This window comes from Cyprinus carpio, chromosome B15, assembly GCF_018340385.1.
Source record: "Cyprinus carpio isolate SPL01 chromosome B15, ASM1834038v1, whole genome shotgun sequence".
NCBI classification, from domain to species: Eukaryota; Metazoa; Chordata; class Actinopteri; order Cypriniformes; family Cyprinidae; genus Cyprinus; species Cyprinus carpio.
The window spans coordinates 20,587,761-20,609,244 of record NC_056611.1 but is presented as its reverse complement, the minus strand read 5'-3'; the positions used below and the strand labels follow the sequence as shown (position 1 = coordinate 20,609,244).

Genomic DNA, 21,484 nt, shown 5'->3' with positions numbered 1-21,484 from the left:
TTCTGAAATGTACCGCAAAATACATTGTTTGTTTTCCTCAAACATTTAAATTAAACGGCGCGTGAAAGTTTCTGCGACTGTACAATGCTCATGAATATTTAATGAGGTAAGCGCCGAAGCAGTTTGTGATTGGTTGTCTTTTGCTAAACTTATGTAGCAGAATTTCATAACGGACGGTTAAAATTATTTTTATTACTTATTATTAGTTATTACTGGCCGTTACACAGGATTTAAAAAGACTTTAACCCATGATTGAGTGTGGCGTGGAAAGTCCATATGTCATTGACAAACTGTATTTCTAAAGTAACACATTATGCAGATGTTTATCTGAAATGTTTTGTCAACCAAGTTCTTGCTAAATAATATAATAGGGTGGACATATTAAAAGGATATTTCACACGGAAATGAAAATTCTGTCGTTGTTTATTCCGTAAAACACAAAAGTGATTGTTAGGGACTGACAGTTTCAGTCACCATTCACTTTTATTTGCATACCCCCCCTCCAATAACGTCACAATGAAAGTGAATGGTGACTGAAGCTGTCATTCTAAACATTCTTTTATTTACTCACGTCATGAGGGTGAGTAAATGATGACAGAATTTCCATTTTTGTGTAACCTACCATACTCTTTTGTCCGCGACGCACTATATTTCTAAGATAACATGTTATTGAAATTGTTTTAGATATGAAAGTTCATGTAGCATTAAGTAATAGAATAGAATGGATATGTTAAGAAGCTCACCAGTCAAACATGTGTAACACATCGCTGTCAGCTCCTAATGTATGTCTGTGTTTTTGTTTGTTTTGTTTTCCAGGGGATTTGGCTTCGTTACGTTTGCGGATGCGGCCAGTGTAGATAAGGTCCTAGCTCAACCTCACCATGAATTAGACTCAAAGACGGTATGTCCCCTTCTGTTTGCGTTTATGTTTCTGTGAAGTGCTGTTTAAACATACTTGTATCTGTGTGTGACATTCATTGGTGAAAAGACACGCAGTCTCCCGATCATATCCCTTCCCGTATCGAGGCTTTCTGCTGCATTTGTCATTGTACCACACACACAACAGCGGGGCACTTGACATAAATAAGTAGCCGGATAATTAGTCCCGTCTTCCTTACATGCCTCAACAGGTTTTAACCCCTTGTTTGCCAAACCGGGACTGGGGAACAAAGGGTTAAATCTCATTGAGGTATGGGGGCAAGAAGGAGCTAATTACCTGCGGCGTTGTTCAGTCGTGACTCCAGCTGTGTTCAGCGCCTGTGATGTAAGACTTGCAGTGTATGACGTAGTGTTTTGCACTCTTGTTCCTGACAAGAATGTATTTTGGATGCATGCATAAGTTCATTGTAAATCTTGCTGACTAGAAATGTTTTACGTGCTTGATTTACATGGTAAACTAATTTGATCACACTGTATTTTTGTATTTTCATAGTATATTTAGACTTATGTTGATACTTTTCCATTACTATTCATTTAAGTATTATGCATTAAATTTATTTCCTAATGTGCCATTAATTATGTTTTATTTTTTCTTATTTATTTTTCAGTTGTTTTATTAATGCCATTCATTGCAATATGTAAACTTAAAGTTTACAGTATGTACTAAGATTTTCTTGTACATTTTATAATAAAGATTCAAATTTTTAAAAAGATTTTGAAGTGTGTTTTTACCTGTAGAATTTAGGATTTTATATATATATATATATATATATATATATATATATATATATATATATATATATATATATATATATATATATATATATATATATATATATATATTATAGCATTTATATTTTAACAATTTTAATTATATTTATATTTTATTTGAATAAAATAACATTGTATTCATATTATAACCTTTTATATTGTATTGATTCTTCCAAAGCATTTTTATTTAGGATTAGGAGTAATATCCGGGAAATATTGTTTATATATTATATTGTTTATGTAAATATGCAAACTGAGTCATACGTATATTTCTGTCAGCAAGAAATAGGTTTGCTTTATTCAACCTAACCTAAATCCAGGCAGAAATACATTAAGATTTTTCTGTGACAGTGAACCGCAGGATAAGCAGACGCTGTACCAGTAAAGTTAATGTGGATTCTATTTTCTTTTATTTATGTATAAAGTCACCATCTTTTCTGTTTGTAGATGCAATTGCTAGTTACCTGTAGGAGTCCAGAGTGAAAGAGCCTTTTATTTGGGATAGCTAGGGTGTGGACAAATGCCGCCTTCACTGATTTATTTTAATGGATGCCATGTTGCTGCAAGTTCATATCAAGAGACGGACTTATTTAAAGGCGTTCACAGGGTTCATAGCTTCCCTCAGGAATTTTGTGGCTATTACTCCTCTCCCAGTCACTTTGTATTGGCATTCCCAGTGCTTTCCATTTAAAAAACTGTGTAATGTGTAATTCTGTGATAAGATGGGGTTAGAATTATTTTTCTGTTCTTAGGTGAGTAGGCAATTTGCTGGGAACCCTGTTGTAAATATTTGTTTTGTTAAACATACACCATTTCAAATAGAAATTAAAGTTGCAAGATAAATTGAAACCATTTCTAAAAATATATACAAAATAAGTGAGGATGTATTTTAACATTGATTTTTTTTTTTTTTTTAACATTATAATTTTAGCATAATAATGTGTACGTGTAAAGATGTAAAACACCAAACTAAGGTTCACTGACAAGTTGCACTGATTAGATTAGATCAGGTGGCTAATTTGGTCAACAGCAGATTAACCCGTTAAACTGTTTATTACCGATTACTGATGATTGTTTACTTAAATCCAGCAAATATTAATTCTGAATCATAATTTAGCACAGCAGGTTGAATATTCGCCACCTCTCTTGGTTCCGTGCCCTAAATCTGTTAGAAATACAGGTGTGCTATTCAGTATGTCTCTCTCTCTGCCAGTTTGGCATTGACTGATGTAAGCTGAAATGCCTTTAGGAGGGAGGATGTTTCTGTCTGATTAATAAAATAATATAACATTGTACATGTCAGTGTTGCACTAGTCTAAAAACTTGTAATTCGGACATCAAAAGTGGGCCGTTTAGATTACATAATCATGGCACACATGTGTAATTCTAGTATTCTTAGTAAAAAGTGGGTCAAGGTTTGACGTTTCAAATGCTCTTGAATGGCTGAGGGGAAAAAAAAAGAAAGCTAGCGTTAGCAGTGATGTATCCAGGATTGAGAGCGATTGAGATCATGTGGACAGTAGCGGCTGGTGCTAAAGCAGGGATTACTGAGCTCTGGGTAGTGATGTCATCGTCAGGGTTGGGGTGGCTGTGTCATGACTCTGGGGTTTCAGCTCCAACTGGAGACCAGGAGCCGTGAGGAAGTTGCACCGGTGGAGGTTTAAGAACAAATTTAAATTGCCAGTGCCGTTGAAAGCTCTTGATTTTGATGTCTATAATAGAAGAAATATTACTATTATTAAATATTACTGCTTTAAAAAGATCAAGGCTTGATCTTTACCTCGTCACCACCTGTTTCCTTTGGCTTTATTTCTTTAATATTTTTTTGCTGTTTGCAGATTTATATATATTTTTGCATATGTATTTACAACTTGCAGTAATTTTAATGTAATATCCAAAAAATGTCAACCCCATATAGATATTCATATATCTATAATCTTTTGTACGTTTGCATTTTATATGGATGTTATGTTACAGATTTCCAATATTTGAGTACTAATGAGTTGGCTGATTTAGAAATGAAGTACCTGCTTTATTTAGGAGTTTAGAAGTACCTGCAGTGTCATCTTTCAATCCAGACACCTACGTTTTTATTGCATTTTCTATTTTCCACTTTTTTGCAATTTCCTGTCCAATCTTTTTGTCACATTTGAAGAGTGCAAATGGACCAAAGAAAACATGTACGGAGATATTCTTGACACACTTGTTTCACATTTGATTAAAAGCTGTGTAATCTGCAAATCTGAAAGCCTAGGGTGAGAATTACATTGTGTATTGACAACTGAAAGACTGTTGCCTAAAAGACTAAAAGCAATCTGTTTTAGATTAAACACTTTTCAGGATGAATTAAAGTATAACACAACAGCTTCATTTCCCACCAGAAAGGTTTTTTTTTTTTTTGGTGGTACATATTGCAATTCTGTTCAGGTCAAATTAATTTACCAGGAGACCCCCTCCGTAATCCACCAAAACATGGTTTATGTATTTTTATTTTTATTTTTTTTCCTTTGCATGCTGCTACATCTCACAATTCTGCTTTTCTTTTTCTTACCATTTATAAGAAGTGACAAAGCATTCAGACATGCGGTATATTCAAGAGCAGTATAGCACTAATGGATCTTTTTCCCTTGAGTTATTTTTCCATTTAATGAGAGTGCAGAGGCAAGTCTTTGAACTGTTTTTGTTCTCGCATGCATGATTATCTACCGTCCTATCCTTCTAGTGCTCTAGCTGCCCAAGCTTTTGGCCTGTGTGCTAAAAAGCAGGACTGTTGTTTTAGTCTATGAATGTTTAAATGACCAAAGCAAACATCTTTCTCAACAGCAAGTCCGCCAGGAACTCACTTATTTTGCTATGTAAAATCTATATTTGAGTGTTTAAAATAAATAAGTGATGTTCACTAATATGAAGTCTAACAAGCCAGCTAGTAGAAATCAATAATACCTTTTTATCATTAATGACACAGTCTCTTAAAATGATTTTTTTTCCCCTAGCATTACAATCATACATATTTTGCGGTATTAAAAATGTATGATGCAGAGATCAATAAGAGAAAAAAACATTTTGATTGCAATTGACGTATTTATGTTGTTAATTTATCCTCATGGGAAATTTGTTATTATTAATATCCAGGATGAATCGTTACGCTGGTTCAGAACACCAGTGGTTTATCTAAATTACAAATGCTCTTAATCACGATGTGTGCAAAACTATGTTTCGTTTGTAATATAATAAAACCAAATAACAGCTTTTCTAATCATTAAACCTAGTAATGCCCAATCACATGCCAAAATGCATTATAGGGCGAGCAGTAACCCCTCGTGCAGTGTGGTACAGCAGAGGAGAGTCACCCATAATAATTCTAATCCTCCGGGGGGAAGGAGGTTGTGGATGTATTGATCTAATGCCCTGTCTTGATTCTCCGCGTATCTACAGCGCTCACTAAAACACCTCCCGCCATGTCGACCTGACCTCCCCCGAGGCCGCGAGCACTTCTTCAGCGAGTCTTTGAATTATCTCCGGTGTGTTATATAATGCCACCTGTTTATTTATGTTGTAATCGAGTAATTATGCTCTAAACTGTGTAAGGTTTTATTCGATTTTGTCATACACAGGCCTCATGCAACCAGCGTGTAATAACTAGGCGAGATTACACATGAGACACGGAGCATTGCATCATGATTAATGCTATAATTTCCATGAAGGTTATCGAGTAGTCGCAGCACATTGGCGGCTTTTTCTAATATTTTCTAATTTTCCTCTTCACGTAACAGTATCACAAGCTCAGTTTTCTCATATTTCTTTCTCTCCTTCTTGTCTCATTTAGATTGATCCTAAAGTTGCCTTTCCAAGACGCGCTCAACCCAAGGTAAGAGCTGTTTGCTTTTGCTCTCTCATGCCGAGTCACTTTACATTTGCAAGTCTGCTGCGTATTTGTTAATAGTGTGAGAAGGCAAATGTTTTTCGCTGAATTTGGCCTTTGATAGAGCAGAGTTGAGTTGGAGTTGTAGCTGTGATTTTACGTTATGGTCTGTTGCAGTCTGGCTGGTGTTATTTTCCAGGCTAACTATGACTTCTCTGTGTCAGTGTACAAGGAGAGAGACTGTTAAATTGTTGTTTCAAATGTGAGGAATTCATTTTTTTTTTTTAAAGTGCCCTATTATGGATTTTTGAAAATGACCTTTCATGCAGTGTAACACAGCTCTAGGTAAATGAAAACATCCTGCAAGTTTTAAATCTGAAAGTGCACAGTGTATAAACTTGTCTCTCAAAAAAAAAAAAAAATTTGACTCTGAATCATTGAAATGATTAATTTTTAAAACGAATCCCAAGCCATTTCATGTTGATGTCAACATTAGCATATTGCCCACCCACTTGTTGGTCTTTTCCCATTGGTCTGAATGAAAATGCAAATTCATTCTTTGCCATTAGGTGGCACTTTTGGATCGTAAAAATAGCGGTTTCCTTGGTAACGCTGTACACAAAGCAGCGCTTGCTCACAAACACTGCTTTATCAGGCATTACAGGCATGATGAAATGAAAATGAGACCAATCGGACCAATCACCACAGATCAGCGTCACGCAAAGGAGGAGTTTGGAAAAAAATTAATCGTTAAACAAATCGTTTAGGAGTCTTTGAGCAAATAGGTAAAAATAGATGCATATTATTAGACAATGAAAGTGTTTTTTGATCTTGCATGCATGTTGACCTGTTGTTGGGGACTCCCAAAACCAAAATATGAACCTTTCATTACCCATAATAGGGGCACTTTAATTAGCATGGTTGGGGATGAACTCAAAAAAATAGACCGGAGAAAATATTGAATTATTGCTGCCTTGTTGAGCGTGAAGTTTGAATTTTTTTTTTCCTATTTGGGGGCATGAGGTGGGGTGGTGATTAACTTACCTATTTTTTTTTTTTTTTTTTTTTTTTTTTTTTTTTTAGCATCGCTGCTTGCATGTAAGGTCATTAGAGAGGTTTTTTTTTTTTTTTTTAACAAAAAGACCTAGAGGTGAATTTTGCCCTCAGCGGTGGAATTCAGAGCATTAAATCCCTCATTTGAATCAATAAAATTTTCTTTGTATAGCCGTGTGTGCGTGTGTGCTTTTATGGTATCTAATGTCCTGCTTCTGCGAGCCATGCTGGCAACGAACTTCCGACAGCCTCTTCACTTCAGACTGCACTGTCAGCCAGATGGTCTGTGCCCCAGATTTTGTGTCTGCCGTGCAGCCGTTGCTTGGCCTGTCAGGCAGAGCTGGGACGGCCCCCCTGGCTCAGCTACGGGCCACCAGCACTTTCACCCAAGAGGAAAGGTGCACTGATCTGAGATCAGCCTAGGTGTTTCTTTTAGAACGGATGCAGAACAGGACGACAGACGGTCCTTGATCAGAGCAGGCTGGGGAGGAGGGCTCGTGGGGTGACAGGTGTCCATTGCACACTTGTCTGGCTAATTGATATAAAGAACTTTTTTGCTTCATCCAGAGCTCATTGGAGGAGAAAAGGTGCACTCTTTTTCTCGCTCTTGCGCACATACACATGCCAGCGAGGCCGGTCCAAATGCAGGCCGCAGGGCCCCGGGCCTAATGCGGTTTCTTGGCTCGAGTTGGACACGGGATGAATGGTAGTATTAATACGGCCAGGCTCCAGTAGCAGTTAGACTGTAGCCCTGTGGATGTTTGCTCAAAGCAAGGCGCATTGACAAATAATACATTTAATGCAAATACATTATTATTCCCATGTCCTGTCAATAGGCTAGGCATTATTGCGCCATCGGAAGTTGCCAATAGTTAACGCTATTCAGTTTCATTACCCTATCCGACCCTACACTTAGATTTAAGAGCAAACCAGCAGTGGATAAACACAAAGATCCAAATGGAATACTAAGGAAACAAAAGATCAGCCCTCTGAATAGCCATTCTGTCCTCGCCATGTGACGATAGAGCAGTTTTTTATCTCCTAAAAAAGCACTAAAAGGGAGTGAGGATTTGTTTTTGCAATGATTGTGTTAAACAGCGCAGAAGTTTACCACAGGCGGAGGGTGAGATTGCTTTTTCGCCGTATTTGTGATTGGGCTTGTTGTTTCACACTACTTTTCCCCAACACGGCTCTGCATGTCCCGACAAGATTTTAATTGATATTGGGATTGAGGCCACTTTTGGAAGCGAATGGATTTTCGCAGGTCTGATATCGCCCTCCGAGAAAACTGTTATTTTCATCAACCCTAAGGCTGCATAATCCTTCCAATCAAGTTACCGACGCTTCACCAGCTGCTGTAGTGCGGTTTTAACAAGCCTCTAGGTGCAGTAAGGTGATGGACGATCATCTGTATGTGATGGGCCATTTGTTTGCTGCTGATTCTTGTCCCTTCTCATTGATCATGTTTGGAGGCCGCTCCATCGCCAGTTGCTAATTTAGTAGGCTTGTATTTATCTTCAAGACATTTGTGTACGAAGCGTTACATTCCCAAATAATTAATTTCAAAGCTATTTATGTCCTTCAATAGGTTCACTGATTAGAGGACAAACTTTGAAAATTCATATTGTTGCAGATAACTAGATAACAGTGTTGGGGAACTGTAGCTTGTCTCCTGTATTTAAAGTACTTCAATTACAGTAAAGTTACTATTTTGAAAATGTATTTACATAATTTAATTTATGTGTAATTATTGTACTAAATATTGTAATGGTATTTTGTATACTGTTAGAAAAAAAGGTGAATAATTCTGTACAAGGGTTCTAGTGAACTGGCAAATCTATTTATTTACTTATTTTTTTGAGTCTGGTGATGCTTCATATGAGAGATAAAGCAAATGTGTTTGCATATGAGCTACTAGCTACTGCCATGCTACTAAAATTGTAGTTAAGGATTACTAACTGGTAAGTATTTTATGTAATGGTATTTTAGCAGCCCTGCTTGTTCCACCGGTAACATTTTATTATATCATTATTAATAATGACAATCATTAATGTGAAACATTTTATTTTATAGTGTTCATGTTACATGTATTAAATGCTACTACATATAATAATAATAATAATAATAATAATAATAATAATAATAATAATAATAATAATAATAATAATAAAAAATGGGCAATTGAGGTTGGCTACAAATATTTACACTAAGGTTGTATAGTTCAGTATTATAAATCTGTAATTAGTAACACGTTTAGATGGTTTCAGTTTTCATAATGCTTCAACTGATGCATTTTTGTTATATTTTATCATACATTAATGATCTTTAAGGCTATATTGATTAATTTTGGCTAGTTAATGTTATAAGAAATTGGGTAACACTTTAGTATAGGGACCAATTTTCATTATTAACTAGTTGCTTATTAGAATGCCTATTATTAAAATATTGGCTGTTTATTAGTACTTATAAAGCACATATTCTGCATGACCATATTCTACATCCCTACTCCTACCCAGTACCTAAACTTAATAACTTAATAACCTTACTAACTATTAATAAGCAGCAAATTAGGAGTATGAGGCGGAAGTCATAGTTAATGGTTTGTTAATGGCAATAATTGGACCTTTAAATAAAGTGTCACCAGAAATTGAAAGTGAAAGTAAAGTGACGTGTGGCCAAGTATGGTGACCCGTACTCGGAATTTGTGCTCTGCATTTAACCCATCCAAGTGCACACACACACACACACACACTGTGAACACACACATGGAGCAGTGGGCAGCCATTGTGGGTTCAGAGCCTTGCTTAAGGGTCTCACCTCAGTCGTGGTATTGAGGGTGGAAGAGATCGCTGGTTATTCACTAACCCCACCAACAATTCCTGCCGGACCTGAGACTCGAACCCGTAACCTTCGGGTTACAAGACCGACACTCTAACCATTAGGCCACGACTGCCCCATTTGTTAAAAATTGTTACCAATAATATTTGCTGTCTGGATAAAGGATGTTATATTGTATTCATTTCAAATCTGTCAAAAGTTTTGCCTGACTGAGTGTCTTTCGGGACACTTGCAGGTTAAGGGAGCTAGTTTGAAAGGCTGTGTATATGCAGGTCCAAATCTTGAGTGTGGACATTACCAGCCGAATCTGCCCCCTGGGCTTTCGTTCCCTGCCTCTGGCTGCTAGCCTCTGGTTTTTCTGCCATTAAAAGATTATTGTGTCATTTTTGCTGACACTAGTTCAAAACACTGTTAGACACTGCATAATGAGTTTGCATTCAAAGCTCAGAGCAGTCACCTTCGGGTCCTTAAACTTGATTTCACAGGGGTCTCACCAATCTTTGCCAAGCCAGTGGCTATAATCAGTCTAATGAGTGACATTATCTACAAAAATGGGAGCTATGCTTGAAGTACAGCCATGTTAAAAGGCCCAGCACACAACATAATGTGATCTTTCAGCTCCAGCAACACAACACGGAACCAGCCTCAGTGGAGATGTCCTGGCATTTACCGCCCGTAAGTGCTGTCAAAACAATGCCTGAGCAAAAGCTACATTCCCAGTTCTCTCATTTCCCGCAAACCGCCTAGCACAGGACTGGCAGAAGAGCGAGAGAGCGCTTGTCGGAGCTGAAATTGAGTTTACCCTTGTATTTTTTTATTTCCCTTCCATCCTACATTGTATGGTGCTGTTTTTCTCTCACTCTCCTTCTCGCTCTCTTTGTCAGTTTTTGAGTGTGTAAAAATATTTGCACTTAGTGTACTGCGAAACAGCAAAGCTGTCAGGTCCTGTGGTGCGGGCTCTCGGGGAGAGGCACACGACTAAGTGTGAAAAGTCCAGGCCAAGTTTTTAGTATAGTCCAAAAGGTGGAGCCGTGTGAAGTGCCGAAACCACCTCTCTGTGAATGTTTTCTCGCTCTCTGGGAGAGAAGAGTGGCACTGAGAGCCCACTGACTCCAAACAACCCCAGCGCCAATTAAAAAGCCCGGCTAACGCGCGGCTCAATCCAGCTTCACGGGCTCCGTTGATCGCCTCTTTCATTTCCGCCACCATAGTTCTTTGCTGACAGCTTGGCAAAGCAGCGAATTTTCTGCAGGTGCTTTTTTTTTTCCCTCGTGGGCTGAGAAAACAGATTTGATAAAAGGGCCTTGGTTAAATCTGTTGTAGGTAGATTTCAGTGTGGCTTGATGTAAACATTGCACGGAAGTTCCATGAAACGATTTGATGCAAGGAACAACAAAAGAAAGAAAGAAAGAAAGAAAGAATAAAAGAAAGAAAGAAAGAAAATGCACATCATAGTTCTCCATGCCCTAGGGCTGTGGATTTTGACTAGAATTGTAACTGCCATTAATTTCTTGAAATTTCAGTAGTGTTATTAATTTGCAAATTTGCATTTGCATAGTTTCTTTTGTGAACACACCGTTATATAAACAAAGGTGTTCAGGCTGCAGAATTTTTTTTTTTTTTTTTTTATACACAGTTTACATTATCACTTGCTCTGATTAGTGTATTAGTGCTGCACCCTTCATTGTAGGTGAGTGACATTTATAGTGAATTCCTTTTTTTCTGTTGTTGTTGTTTTTTTAACAGTTATGAATGCATACCAGACATGCTTGTGGTATACTAATAATTAAACAACTTGAGCATGCAATTATGGATGATTTAATTTCTAATTGATATGAAAATCTATCTGAATGCAGAGTAACATCTTGTTTTTAAAAGGTAAAGCCGTTCTTTACATGCTCAAGGGTTGTCTGGTAAATGTATTGTCACTGAAGTAGTTTCAGTTCAGTGTGGGTAGAAATGTAAAAATAAGCATTTTCTGATATATACTACTGTTCAAACCTTTGGGGTCAGTAAGAGCTTCAACAAGGATGCATTTATTTGATCAAAAATATAGTCAAACTGTAATATTGTAAAATTCATAATAACTGCTTTATATTTTCATATATTTTAAAATTTAATTTACTCCTTTGATGGCAAAGCTGAATTTTCAGCAGTCTTTTATCTTCAGTGTCACATAATTCAGAAATAATTCTAATACACTGATTTGGTGCTCAATAAACATTTAATAATAGGGATGTAATGATATAAAAATTTCACAATACGATAATATTGGGGTGTGAAGGCCATGATGTGATATTTATTGCGATATATATATAAATATATATATATATATATATATATATATATAATATATATTATATATATATATATATATATATATAAAAAAGACAAATAAACAATTGGGATAAAAAAAATGAAAATTTTGTACATTTAATTATTCTCTCTATTGTACTTTGATAGTTCAAAATTAAGAGCTCCAACCCATGTTCTTAACTAAGAAAAATCAATTCAGAAAAAAAGTGTAGTGACTTGTACCTGGGCTTCAAAGTAGACCCAGCCCTCTTTTAATTAGTGATGCACTGTTTCAGTTAGGGGTGGAACGGTTCAACTTTTTCACGGTTCGGTTTGTATCACGGTTTTAGAGTCACGGTTTCGGTATGGTTCGGTATGTGATGTGTTTATGGAAAAACTATATTTTCGAATAAAAATAAAGAAAATAAGAATATTCTATCTAACTACAAGCAACAGCACAAATAAATACAAAAGAGTAAAGATACAAATAAAATAATTTTTTTAGGTAGGTCTAGCATTAGTTTTTAGGTACATAAATTGAATGAAGTAGTCAAATGTAATACAGCATTGCATATTTGACTGTATAAATTAAAGATTAATCTTTATCCAAGTCACAAAAGCTATCCAGTCAAAAGCAGTGAGTGATTTATTTGTTGTTGCTGTTCAATTAATATTAAGACTGTCACTTTAAGAGAATGCACTGATACAGTGCACTGATACAGTATGTTCAGCCGGTGAATTTCTCCATTCAAACACAGTACTTAAGAGAGAGCTTAATATTTGCTTGTGTTCTGAAACGCGGGCAATACTTCAGAGAGAGCTTAATATTTGTGCGTCCTCTGACTCTTAAATGTTTAAACTGGCAAAACTTAAATGAGTTTAGCTTCAACACAGAAATCAACGTGTGCTGTTCTCTTCTGTGCGCCCGGATGATAAAGAAAATAAATGACTGCTCCAGCATACAGCATTCGCATTGAACAAGAGTGTATGGTTTGTCCAGGTTTTTTTTTCTTTTTGTAATGTATTGGGAAGCCAGAATGCGCATCCATCAGCAGAAACATACATTAGCCAAACCCTGTTTTTTTTTTTACGTGTTATTTATAAGAAACCATATTACAGATGCGTTGTCAGATTTAAGTTAAACCGCGGTCCTTTCGCGTGCCAAACCGTGTGTGGAGAACTGAACAGTTAAATTTTTTTTTTCGCGAACCGTCCCATTCTTAGTTTCAGTCTAAATTGCATTCACACTGGTATTTAGGAAGCCAAACAAATTAAAATATAATAATAATAATAATAACAACAACAACAATGACAGTAATAGGCTATAGCCATATATTGTAAAACAATCGCCCTGTATAATAATACATGAAAATTAATATTTCATAGGTATTTCATTTTTGCTTTACACTATAGTAGGGAAATTACAATACTTCTTTCCTAATTTCTGCACTTTAAAGAGATTTGGACTGCAGTACCGTTACCCATTTAAACCGCTAGCTGTTAGCAATTTTTACTGCACTTTTAAGCTTTTGTTTTGACGGACACGGCAGTAGAACTTTTAAATTGAAGGAAAACGCCAGCTTCAGTGAAAACAAGCTTACAAAAAATGTAATCATCTGCCACGAAAATAAAGCCTAACTGGTGGCTGTTGCGTTCCCAAAAGCACGCTAAACTCACAGCACATCCAATAAATGAGTTCACTGCATTCATTCACTGTGAGCGGAGCCGTTCTGAGGCGCGTAAAACACCGGATCACGAGCTGATTGCCTCAATGTGTGCACTTTGCTTTGAAAGGTGCAGGGAAATCAGATTTGATGAAGGGATTAAGCTATATTGTGCTTTTGGTTTTAGTTCATTTGACAGATACTATGCCAAAGCATAATAGCCCAAAACACAACTTTAAAGACCTCTTATGTTAGAAAAGAAGTTTGAATATATTTTAAAAACTTCACTTTTTGCCTGGAATTTCATATCATCATGTGACCATGATAAAATAAAGACAGTTTTGCTATTGTTATATAATATTGCAACATCCCGATTTACTAATAATAATATTATCAGTGTTGAAAACAGTTGTACTGCTTAATATTTTTCATATTAAATTAACAGTGTTTGCAGTGTTTAAAATATAAATCTTTTTGTAATGTTATAAATGTCATTACTGTCACTTTTAATTTGATGCATCTTTGCTTAATAAGAGTATTAATAAAAAAATTAATAAAAATGCATTACCCGAGGCCACTGATCAGCTTTTCCCCTCTCATTGATATGGTTGGATATGAGGAGGGGAAACTGACTGTGGACCAACCTTACATACACTCTGCCTTGGTCACCTGATAATGTTGAATATGCCATTTTTGCCTGTACTTTTTGTCTGAGGAACCCTTGAGAGCCCCGTCTTCCCCTCTTGTAAAGCCTGTTGACTGAGAGCATGGCTGTTGCGTTCACATGCTTGAGAACTATAGAGGAGAACTCCGTACCGCTGTGGCTGGCCCAGCACTAACTGCTGTTGAGTGACACTAATGAGGAGAACAGGCATGCAGGAAAGGGAAGGAAACAAGCTCTTCTGGACATGGCCATTGACAAAACCCCTTTAAGATCTCACCACTCACTACAATCTTTCCTAAGACCCCCCCCCCCCACCATCTCCCCAGACTTCCCTTCTCAAAAAGACACATCTCTCAATTAGCATGGCTCGGCGAACATGGTGCTTTGGTGCTTTTCCTTTGATTTGTTTTGATTAGCAGGATGTGAGGGATCTAATTGAATCCTATTCTAGAGAGTATGGCAACATGCCTCACACTGAGCCAAAACAACTGAGAAAAGACTGAGACAGAGGTCAAGATACATTCTGCAGTTGCAAATTTGAATCTAAAAGTGTCTGTGGTTGAACTTGTTTTTATGTGCAAAATGATGAGGGTGAAATTCTTGTGCCAAATGTTAATATTTCTTTTGTTCTGGTTTTTTTACTCATTAGTGTAACAGCAACCTTTTTACTGGGCATTTGTTGAACGAAAAAAAAATCATTCATTTCATACTTCCGTTCACATATATTTTCACCTCTTACATTAAATTTTTTGAAAGACTTTTGAGCTCTATTTTGGTACCTTTTTTTCGTGGAAAATGGCAGCAAATATTTGTGTTGGCTGTTGTGTTCTTCCTTCCTTCCTCATTTTGTTCAGGCTCACTGCCTATTCAGAAGTAAATCCTGATACACACAGGCCTTTCACAAATGCTCTAATCAATAGCAAATCGCTTTGTCTTTATTTTGTAGCTGTGTGAAAGTTAAGTAAAAAGTTCATTTTCTGTGTAGCGCGCTGTTGTATATACAGTGGCTTGGTGCCAAGTTCTAAAAATACAAGATTTTTCGTAGGTGATATTTCTCTCCCAGTCGCACTGTGACTAACTGGAGTAGAAAGAAAAAGTAGCAATAACCCAAAGGGTTGTGTGTCTGCCTTGCAGCTAAACGGGACAGTGTGAGCTGAACCAAATGATTTTTGACCCTTTCAAAATATCAGTGCCAAAATTGCACTTTGCAGATGTAAATCTCTTATTAAAAACCTGCTATCAAAATGCTTCATTCTATGGTCATCTTCAGTCCGTGCAGCTCAAAACAGAAATGCAGAAACATTAGTAATACTGCATGATACCTATTTTATAATGAGCGATCTTGTGTAAAGAAATATAGTGACTTCTTAGGGTTTCGCTGAAGTGTAAGTTCACTATCTTTTACGCAAAAACATAACCCTTAGTTACACCAGGTGTTTCTGCAGAGTTCGTATCGTACAACTTGTCACTTTATGTGGTAAGCGTCAGTATTTGATGATCTGCACTGAAATGGCTGACCCTTGACTTTTGCTGAAAGGTATTCATGCCCCCGCCCTGGGTGTCAGTCACTGCCTTTTTGTGCGGCCGCCAGTCTGTAAGGACCTTAGAGTAGCCTCACCATGGTGATCGAGCAACCCTAGAGATCACCCATCCCAATCAAAACAGACAACATACAATATTAGGGAAAAAAAATTAACTACCCTAGCTTACTTCGGATGAGATCCTTATTTACTGTTCAAAGAAACTGCACCTCCACTAAGAAGTGTCTAGGTGAAAAAAATTGACCAATCTTGCCGTTGATGATTAGGCTAAGGTTACAATTACCATACACAATCCTCTATCACCGATACACATGGGACACATTTTCAGTTAATTTCACTCTATGGTAGAAACTTGTCCATTGGGCCCGTATCCACTGCCAGCTAACCAGCCTGGTGTGCCGTGTAACTCACTTATCAGACAGATTCTGGGACCGAATCAACGGAACCAGATGCGCAGCCGTAACTTGCCCCGCCGATCTGCCGCCTCCAAGCTCGGACTGACCGTTTTGCGCATGCACGCCAACTATGATAATCCATGTTTAATTTCTATATTATTCTCTCGGCGCATCAATAAATCTTTCTTATTAACACAATTGAGTAATATTACCGAGACTCAAACGTTTACTTTCGATTTTAATTCGTATAGATTCTAATAGATAAATGTACATCAGGGATCAACGCTAAGGATTTTTTTCTAATTGTCATGCGGGCAGCCTTATGTAGCCTCACTAGGAACATGCTTCACAACATCTAGTAAATCTCATTATTATGAAGCAATTTTAACATCCGTTTGAAATGTAACTAGCTGACCAAGTGGCATGAGAAAATTTATTTACAACACCATTTGGGTTACAGCACAAACGCATTCAAAACTACAGCAAAAATATACAGCATAAGTACCAATAATACAGAAGTAGCTGTGTGTCCATGTTATTTAGTGTTTTGTTCAATATTGCTTGATTGTAATTAATTTATATATATGTTTTTAGAAATTCATTGAAGAAAAGAGTCATTTTTTTTATTTAGCTTGTGCTTTCAGAGAATGTCAAATTGATTTAATTTCATAGATATAGATGTTTAAAATCACAGCTATTCTTGTTTTCATAATATTTACTACATTTGTAGTGCTAGGTCTCCCACAATGGCAATTATACGAGTGTGTAAATAACGCAGGACTATGTTCTGATGATTTTGTATTCCGCCTGTTCTTGTGCTCCGAAGATCTGAGATGGTTGAGGGATGAGTTGCACACTGCATGTCTTCATACATTTGCTTTTAGACCCTTAGTGTGTTATTTCGTTTTAGTGCATAACAAGCTTGAAAACAAGACAGTACTGGTATTATGTGTACAGAGCCAAGCCTTTGGACTTTGCATTCGGGCTGTCAGGATGAGAAGCATGTCAAACAGCGCAGCCACGAGTTTATTACATCTGTGACGCAAATGCAGTCCGGCGCACACTCCGGAGCTATTCATTTTATGGTGTTTCTCCCAGGTGAGAAGGCAATGCCCAAGTCTGCTCACGAGCATCTTATGTCGGGAAGCGAGACACGCTTTTCCAAATCCGCCAGTCGACGCTCGCCGGCGATGCCTTCTTTGATGCTGTGGTTCACCTGCCAGAATGTCCATGCCAGATACTAGAGAAGTATGAGGCTATTCGGCCCACAACATCCACACATCTGACAGCCGTAAACTCCTGTGGTGCTGCACCTTGTGGCTCTCGCTAGTCTGAGACTACATACGAACCTGCCTGCTGAGCCGAGGGTCAGGAACGATTTGTCATGCTTTGACCAACTGGGATGTAAATAATCACCATCCGTTTGTTACCAGCCTGTTTCTTGTGGTCTGTAGGGTTGCACACATTTTGGCCACTATAGACGAATCCCGTAAAAAATCGTAACCAGTTGTTTAAAAAAATAATCAACTTGTACTTTTTGTCAGTGTGCTATCAATGTGGTAGTCTTTAAGTAATTTTAGGTTTTTGCAACATGATTTGATTTAGAGTTTGTAAGCATAGTTCTGTTTGATCAGAGTTGTCAAAATTTGCTTGTAAATGTTCTATAGTCATGATACAACAATAATCAAAAATGGTAATGTTAAAATATTTGCTATTTATTTAACAGATATATGTTGATACTTGACACCTCTCTGTAGATTCCAAAAATGAACATTTTTACCTATACCTGATGGTATGATACCAATAAATTTAAATAAGTCACTAAGATATCCTGCTGATAAACAGTGTGCGGGCAACTCGCATATCAACACAGAGTTCTAATTTTCCACCCGGTGAAAAAGGACAATATACTGATGTTGTGTGCTTTGACCTTGATGTACCGCTGTGGCTGGCCAGCAGCTAACTTGCTGTTGAGTGACACTAAGGAGGAGAACAGTATGCAGGAAGGGAAGGAAACAAGCTCTTCCTGGACATGGCCAGTGACAAACCCCTTTAACGATCTCACCACTCACTACACTATACTTCATCTTCTTCCTAAGACCACCACCCCCCCCCCGGCCCACCATCCCATCCCCAGACTTCCGCTTCTCAAAAAGACACTCTCTCATTAGCATGGCTCCGGCGAACATGGTGAGCTTTGCTGGTGCTTATTTTTCTCTGGTTGATTGGTTTTGATTACAAGTATGTGAGGGATCTAATTGACTCCTATGCTGAGAGATATGCACATGCCTCACACTGAGTCAAAACAACTGAGAAAAGACTGAGACAGAGGTCAAGATACATTCTGCAGTTGCAAATTTGAATCTAAAAGTGTCTGTGGTTGAACTTGTTTTTATGTGCAAAAATGATGAGGGTGAAATTCTTGTGCCAAATGTTAATATTTCTTTTGTTCTGGTTTTTACTATTAGTGTAAGCACCTTTTACTGGGCATTTGTTGAACGAAAAATCATTCATTTCATACTTCCGTTCACATAATTTTCACTCTTACATTAAATTTTTTGAAAGACTTTTGAGCTCTATTTTGTACCTTTTTTTTCGTGGAAAATGGCAGCAAATATTTGTGTTGGCTGTTGTGTTGTTCTTCCTTCCTCATTTGTTCAGGCTCACTGCCTATTCAGAAGTAAACTGATACACACAGGCCTTTCACAAATGGCTCTAATCAATAGCAAATCGCTTTGTCTTTATTTTGTAGCTGTGTGAAAGTTAAGTAAAAAGTTCATTTTCTGTGTAGCTGCTGTTGTATACAGTGGCTTGGTGCCAGTTCTAAAAATACAAGATTTTTCTTAGGTGATATTTCTCTCCCAGTCGCACTGTGACATTAACTGAGTAGAAAGAGTAGCAATAACACAAAGGGTTTTGTGTTCTGCCTTGCAGCTAAAGACAGTGTGAGCTGAACCAAATGTATTTTTTGACCCTTTCAAATATCAGTGCAAAACTTGCACTTGCAGATGTTAAATCTCATTAATTAAAAACCTGCTATCAAATGCTTCATTCTACTGGTCATCTTCAGCACGTGCAGCTCAAAACAGAAATGCAGAACATTAATAACTACTGTCATATACATATTTTTATAATGAGAGCACTATTGTAAAAAATATAGTGAATTCTTAGGGTTTCGCTGACGTGTAATGTTAACTATCTTTTAAGCAAAACATAAAACATTATTTACCCAGGTTGTTTCTGCGAGTCGTTCGTTACAAATTGTCACTTTGTGTTAACGTCAGTATTTATGTCTGTTGAATGGCTGACTTGACTTTTGGTAATGTATTATGCCCCCGCCATGGGTTTCAGTCACGTGACTTTTCTGTTGCGGCCGCCATCTTTAGGACCTTGAGTAGCCTCTCCTTGGTGATCGGAAACCAGAATAACACTTCACCAACAACAGAAAACATAATATTAAAAAAAATTAAATAAAATAGATACTTTAGGATTAGATCCTTATTTACTGTCAAACGAACTGCTTACTCCACTAAAGTCTAGTGAAAACTTACCAATTTGACGTTTGCTGATAGGCTATTTACATCTACCTCATACACAATCCCTCTCCGTACACTTGGGCCATTTTCAGTTAAATTTTCACCTGGTAGAGACTTGCACATGCCCCCATACACATCCCCCACACACACCCTATATCCCCGTACACACACTCACATACTCTGCCCAAAAAAAAGCACCAGATGCGACAACAGCAACAACCCGCCAACACTGCCGCATCCAAGCCGGACTTGGCCCGTTGCGCAGCACGCCAGACTTATCCCAGTTTCATTTCTATATATACTCTACTGTTCATTAATATTTCTTTTAAAATTGATAATATTACCTAGACAAAACGTTTACTTTCATTTTAATTATATAGATTATAATAGATAAATAACATCAGGGATCAACGCTAAGGATTTTTTCTACTTGTCATGCGGGCAGTCCTTATTGTCGAGCCCTGAACATGACTTAACAAATCTATTAACATCTCATTATTATGAAAGCAATTTTAAAATCCGTTAAATAACTAGCTTGACCAAGCTGGCATGAAGAAAATTTATTTACAAAACAATTTGTGTACAAAACCATTCAAATACAGCAAAAAACAGCAGTAACAATATACAGAATAGTGTAGTGTCAATTATTATTTTTTAAATATTGCTTTTGATTGTAATTTTTATATATATGTTTTTAAAATTCAATGAAGATAAAGGTCATTTTTTTTATTTTACTGTCTTTGAATCAAATTATTTAATTATCATATATATCATGTTTAAATCAGCATTCTTGTTTTACATATTTACTAATTTAGTGCTGGTCTCCCACAATGGAAATTAATACCAGGTGTAAAAAGGGTGTTCTGATTGATTTGTCATTCCTTGCCTGTTCTTGTGCTCAGAAATCTGTAGATTTTGAGGGACTGATTGCACACATTGCTGTCTTCATTACATTTGCTTTCTCAGCCCTTTAGTTTTATTCGATTTTGATAAAAGTCTTGAAAAATAAGACAGTACGGTATTACTTCAGGCCAGCTTTGACTTTGCCTTGGGCTGTCAGGCCTGGAAGCATGTCAACAGCGCAGACAGGTTATTACACTGTGACAAACTCAGTACGGAGCATCCCGGAGCTTTCATTTAGGGTTTCTCCCAGAGTGGAAGGCTGCCAAGTCTGCCAGAGCTCTTGTAGGAGCAGACAAGCTTCCAAATCCGCCCAGTCGACGCTGCGGCGTGCTTCTCTTTGATGCTGTGGTTACCTGCCGTGTCCTATGCACAGTACTGATGTAGTACTGAGGCTATCGGCCCACACACTCCACCCTCTGACAGCCAAACTCTGTGCTGCTGCCTGCTGGCTCTCGCTGTCTGAGACCTCATACGAACCTGCCTGCTGCATCGAGGGTAGGAGATTTGCAGCTTTGCAACTGGTATGTAATCACCATCCGTTTTACCAGCCTGTTTATTGTGCTGTCTGTAGGGTTGCACACATTTTGGCCAATATAGAAGAATCCATGTTAAAAATCTGTACCATTTTTGTTTAAAAAAAAAATCACACTGTACTTTTTGTCAGTGTTCTATCAATGTGGTAGTCTTTAAGTAATTTTAGTTTTTGCAACATTGATTTGATTTAGATTTGTAAGCATTTCTTTTGATCAAGTCAAAATTTTGCTTAAAATGTTCTATTAGTCATGCTACAACAATAAAACTAAAAAATAAAAAGTAAAAATTATATTCTAATTAAACAAAAAAAAGTTGATAATACACAACACCCCTCAGAATACAAAAAAAATGAACATTTTTACCTATACCTGATGGTATGATACCAATAAATTTAAATAAGTCACTAGTATCTGCTGATAACCAGTGTGGTCCCGCATATCACACATTTCTAATTTTCCACCAGGAAAAGCATATACTGCATGTTTTTGA

At 37.1% G+C, this 21,484-nt stretch overlaps 1 protein-coding gene across 9 annotated transcripts in view; it reads left to right on the top strand.

The window, feature by feature from the left end:
- The window catches only part of msi2b (musashi RNA-binding protein 2b), a 225,664-nt gene that overhangs the window by 1,326 nt on the left and 202,854 nt on the right, over positions 1-21,484 (top strand). For all 9 annotated transcript variants that reach the window (XM_042739725.1, XM_042739724.1, XM_042739723.1 and 6 more), the window contains exons 4-5: positions 817-901; positions 5,537-5,578. In XM_042739725.1, coding sequence (XP_042595659.1) covers positions 817-901; positions 5,537-5,578 — 127 coding nt within the window. The remainder of the gene's footprint in view (positions 1-816; positions 902-5,536; positions 5,579-21,484) is intronic.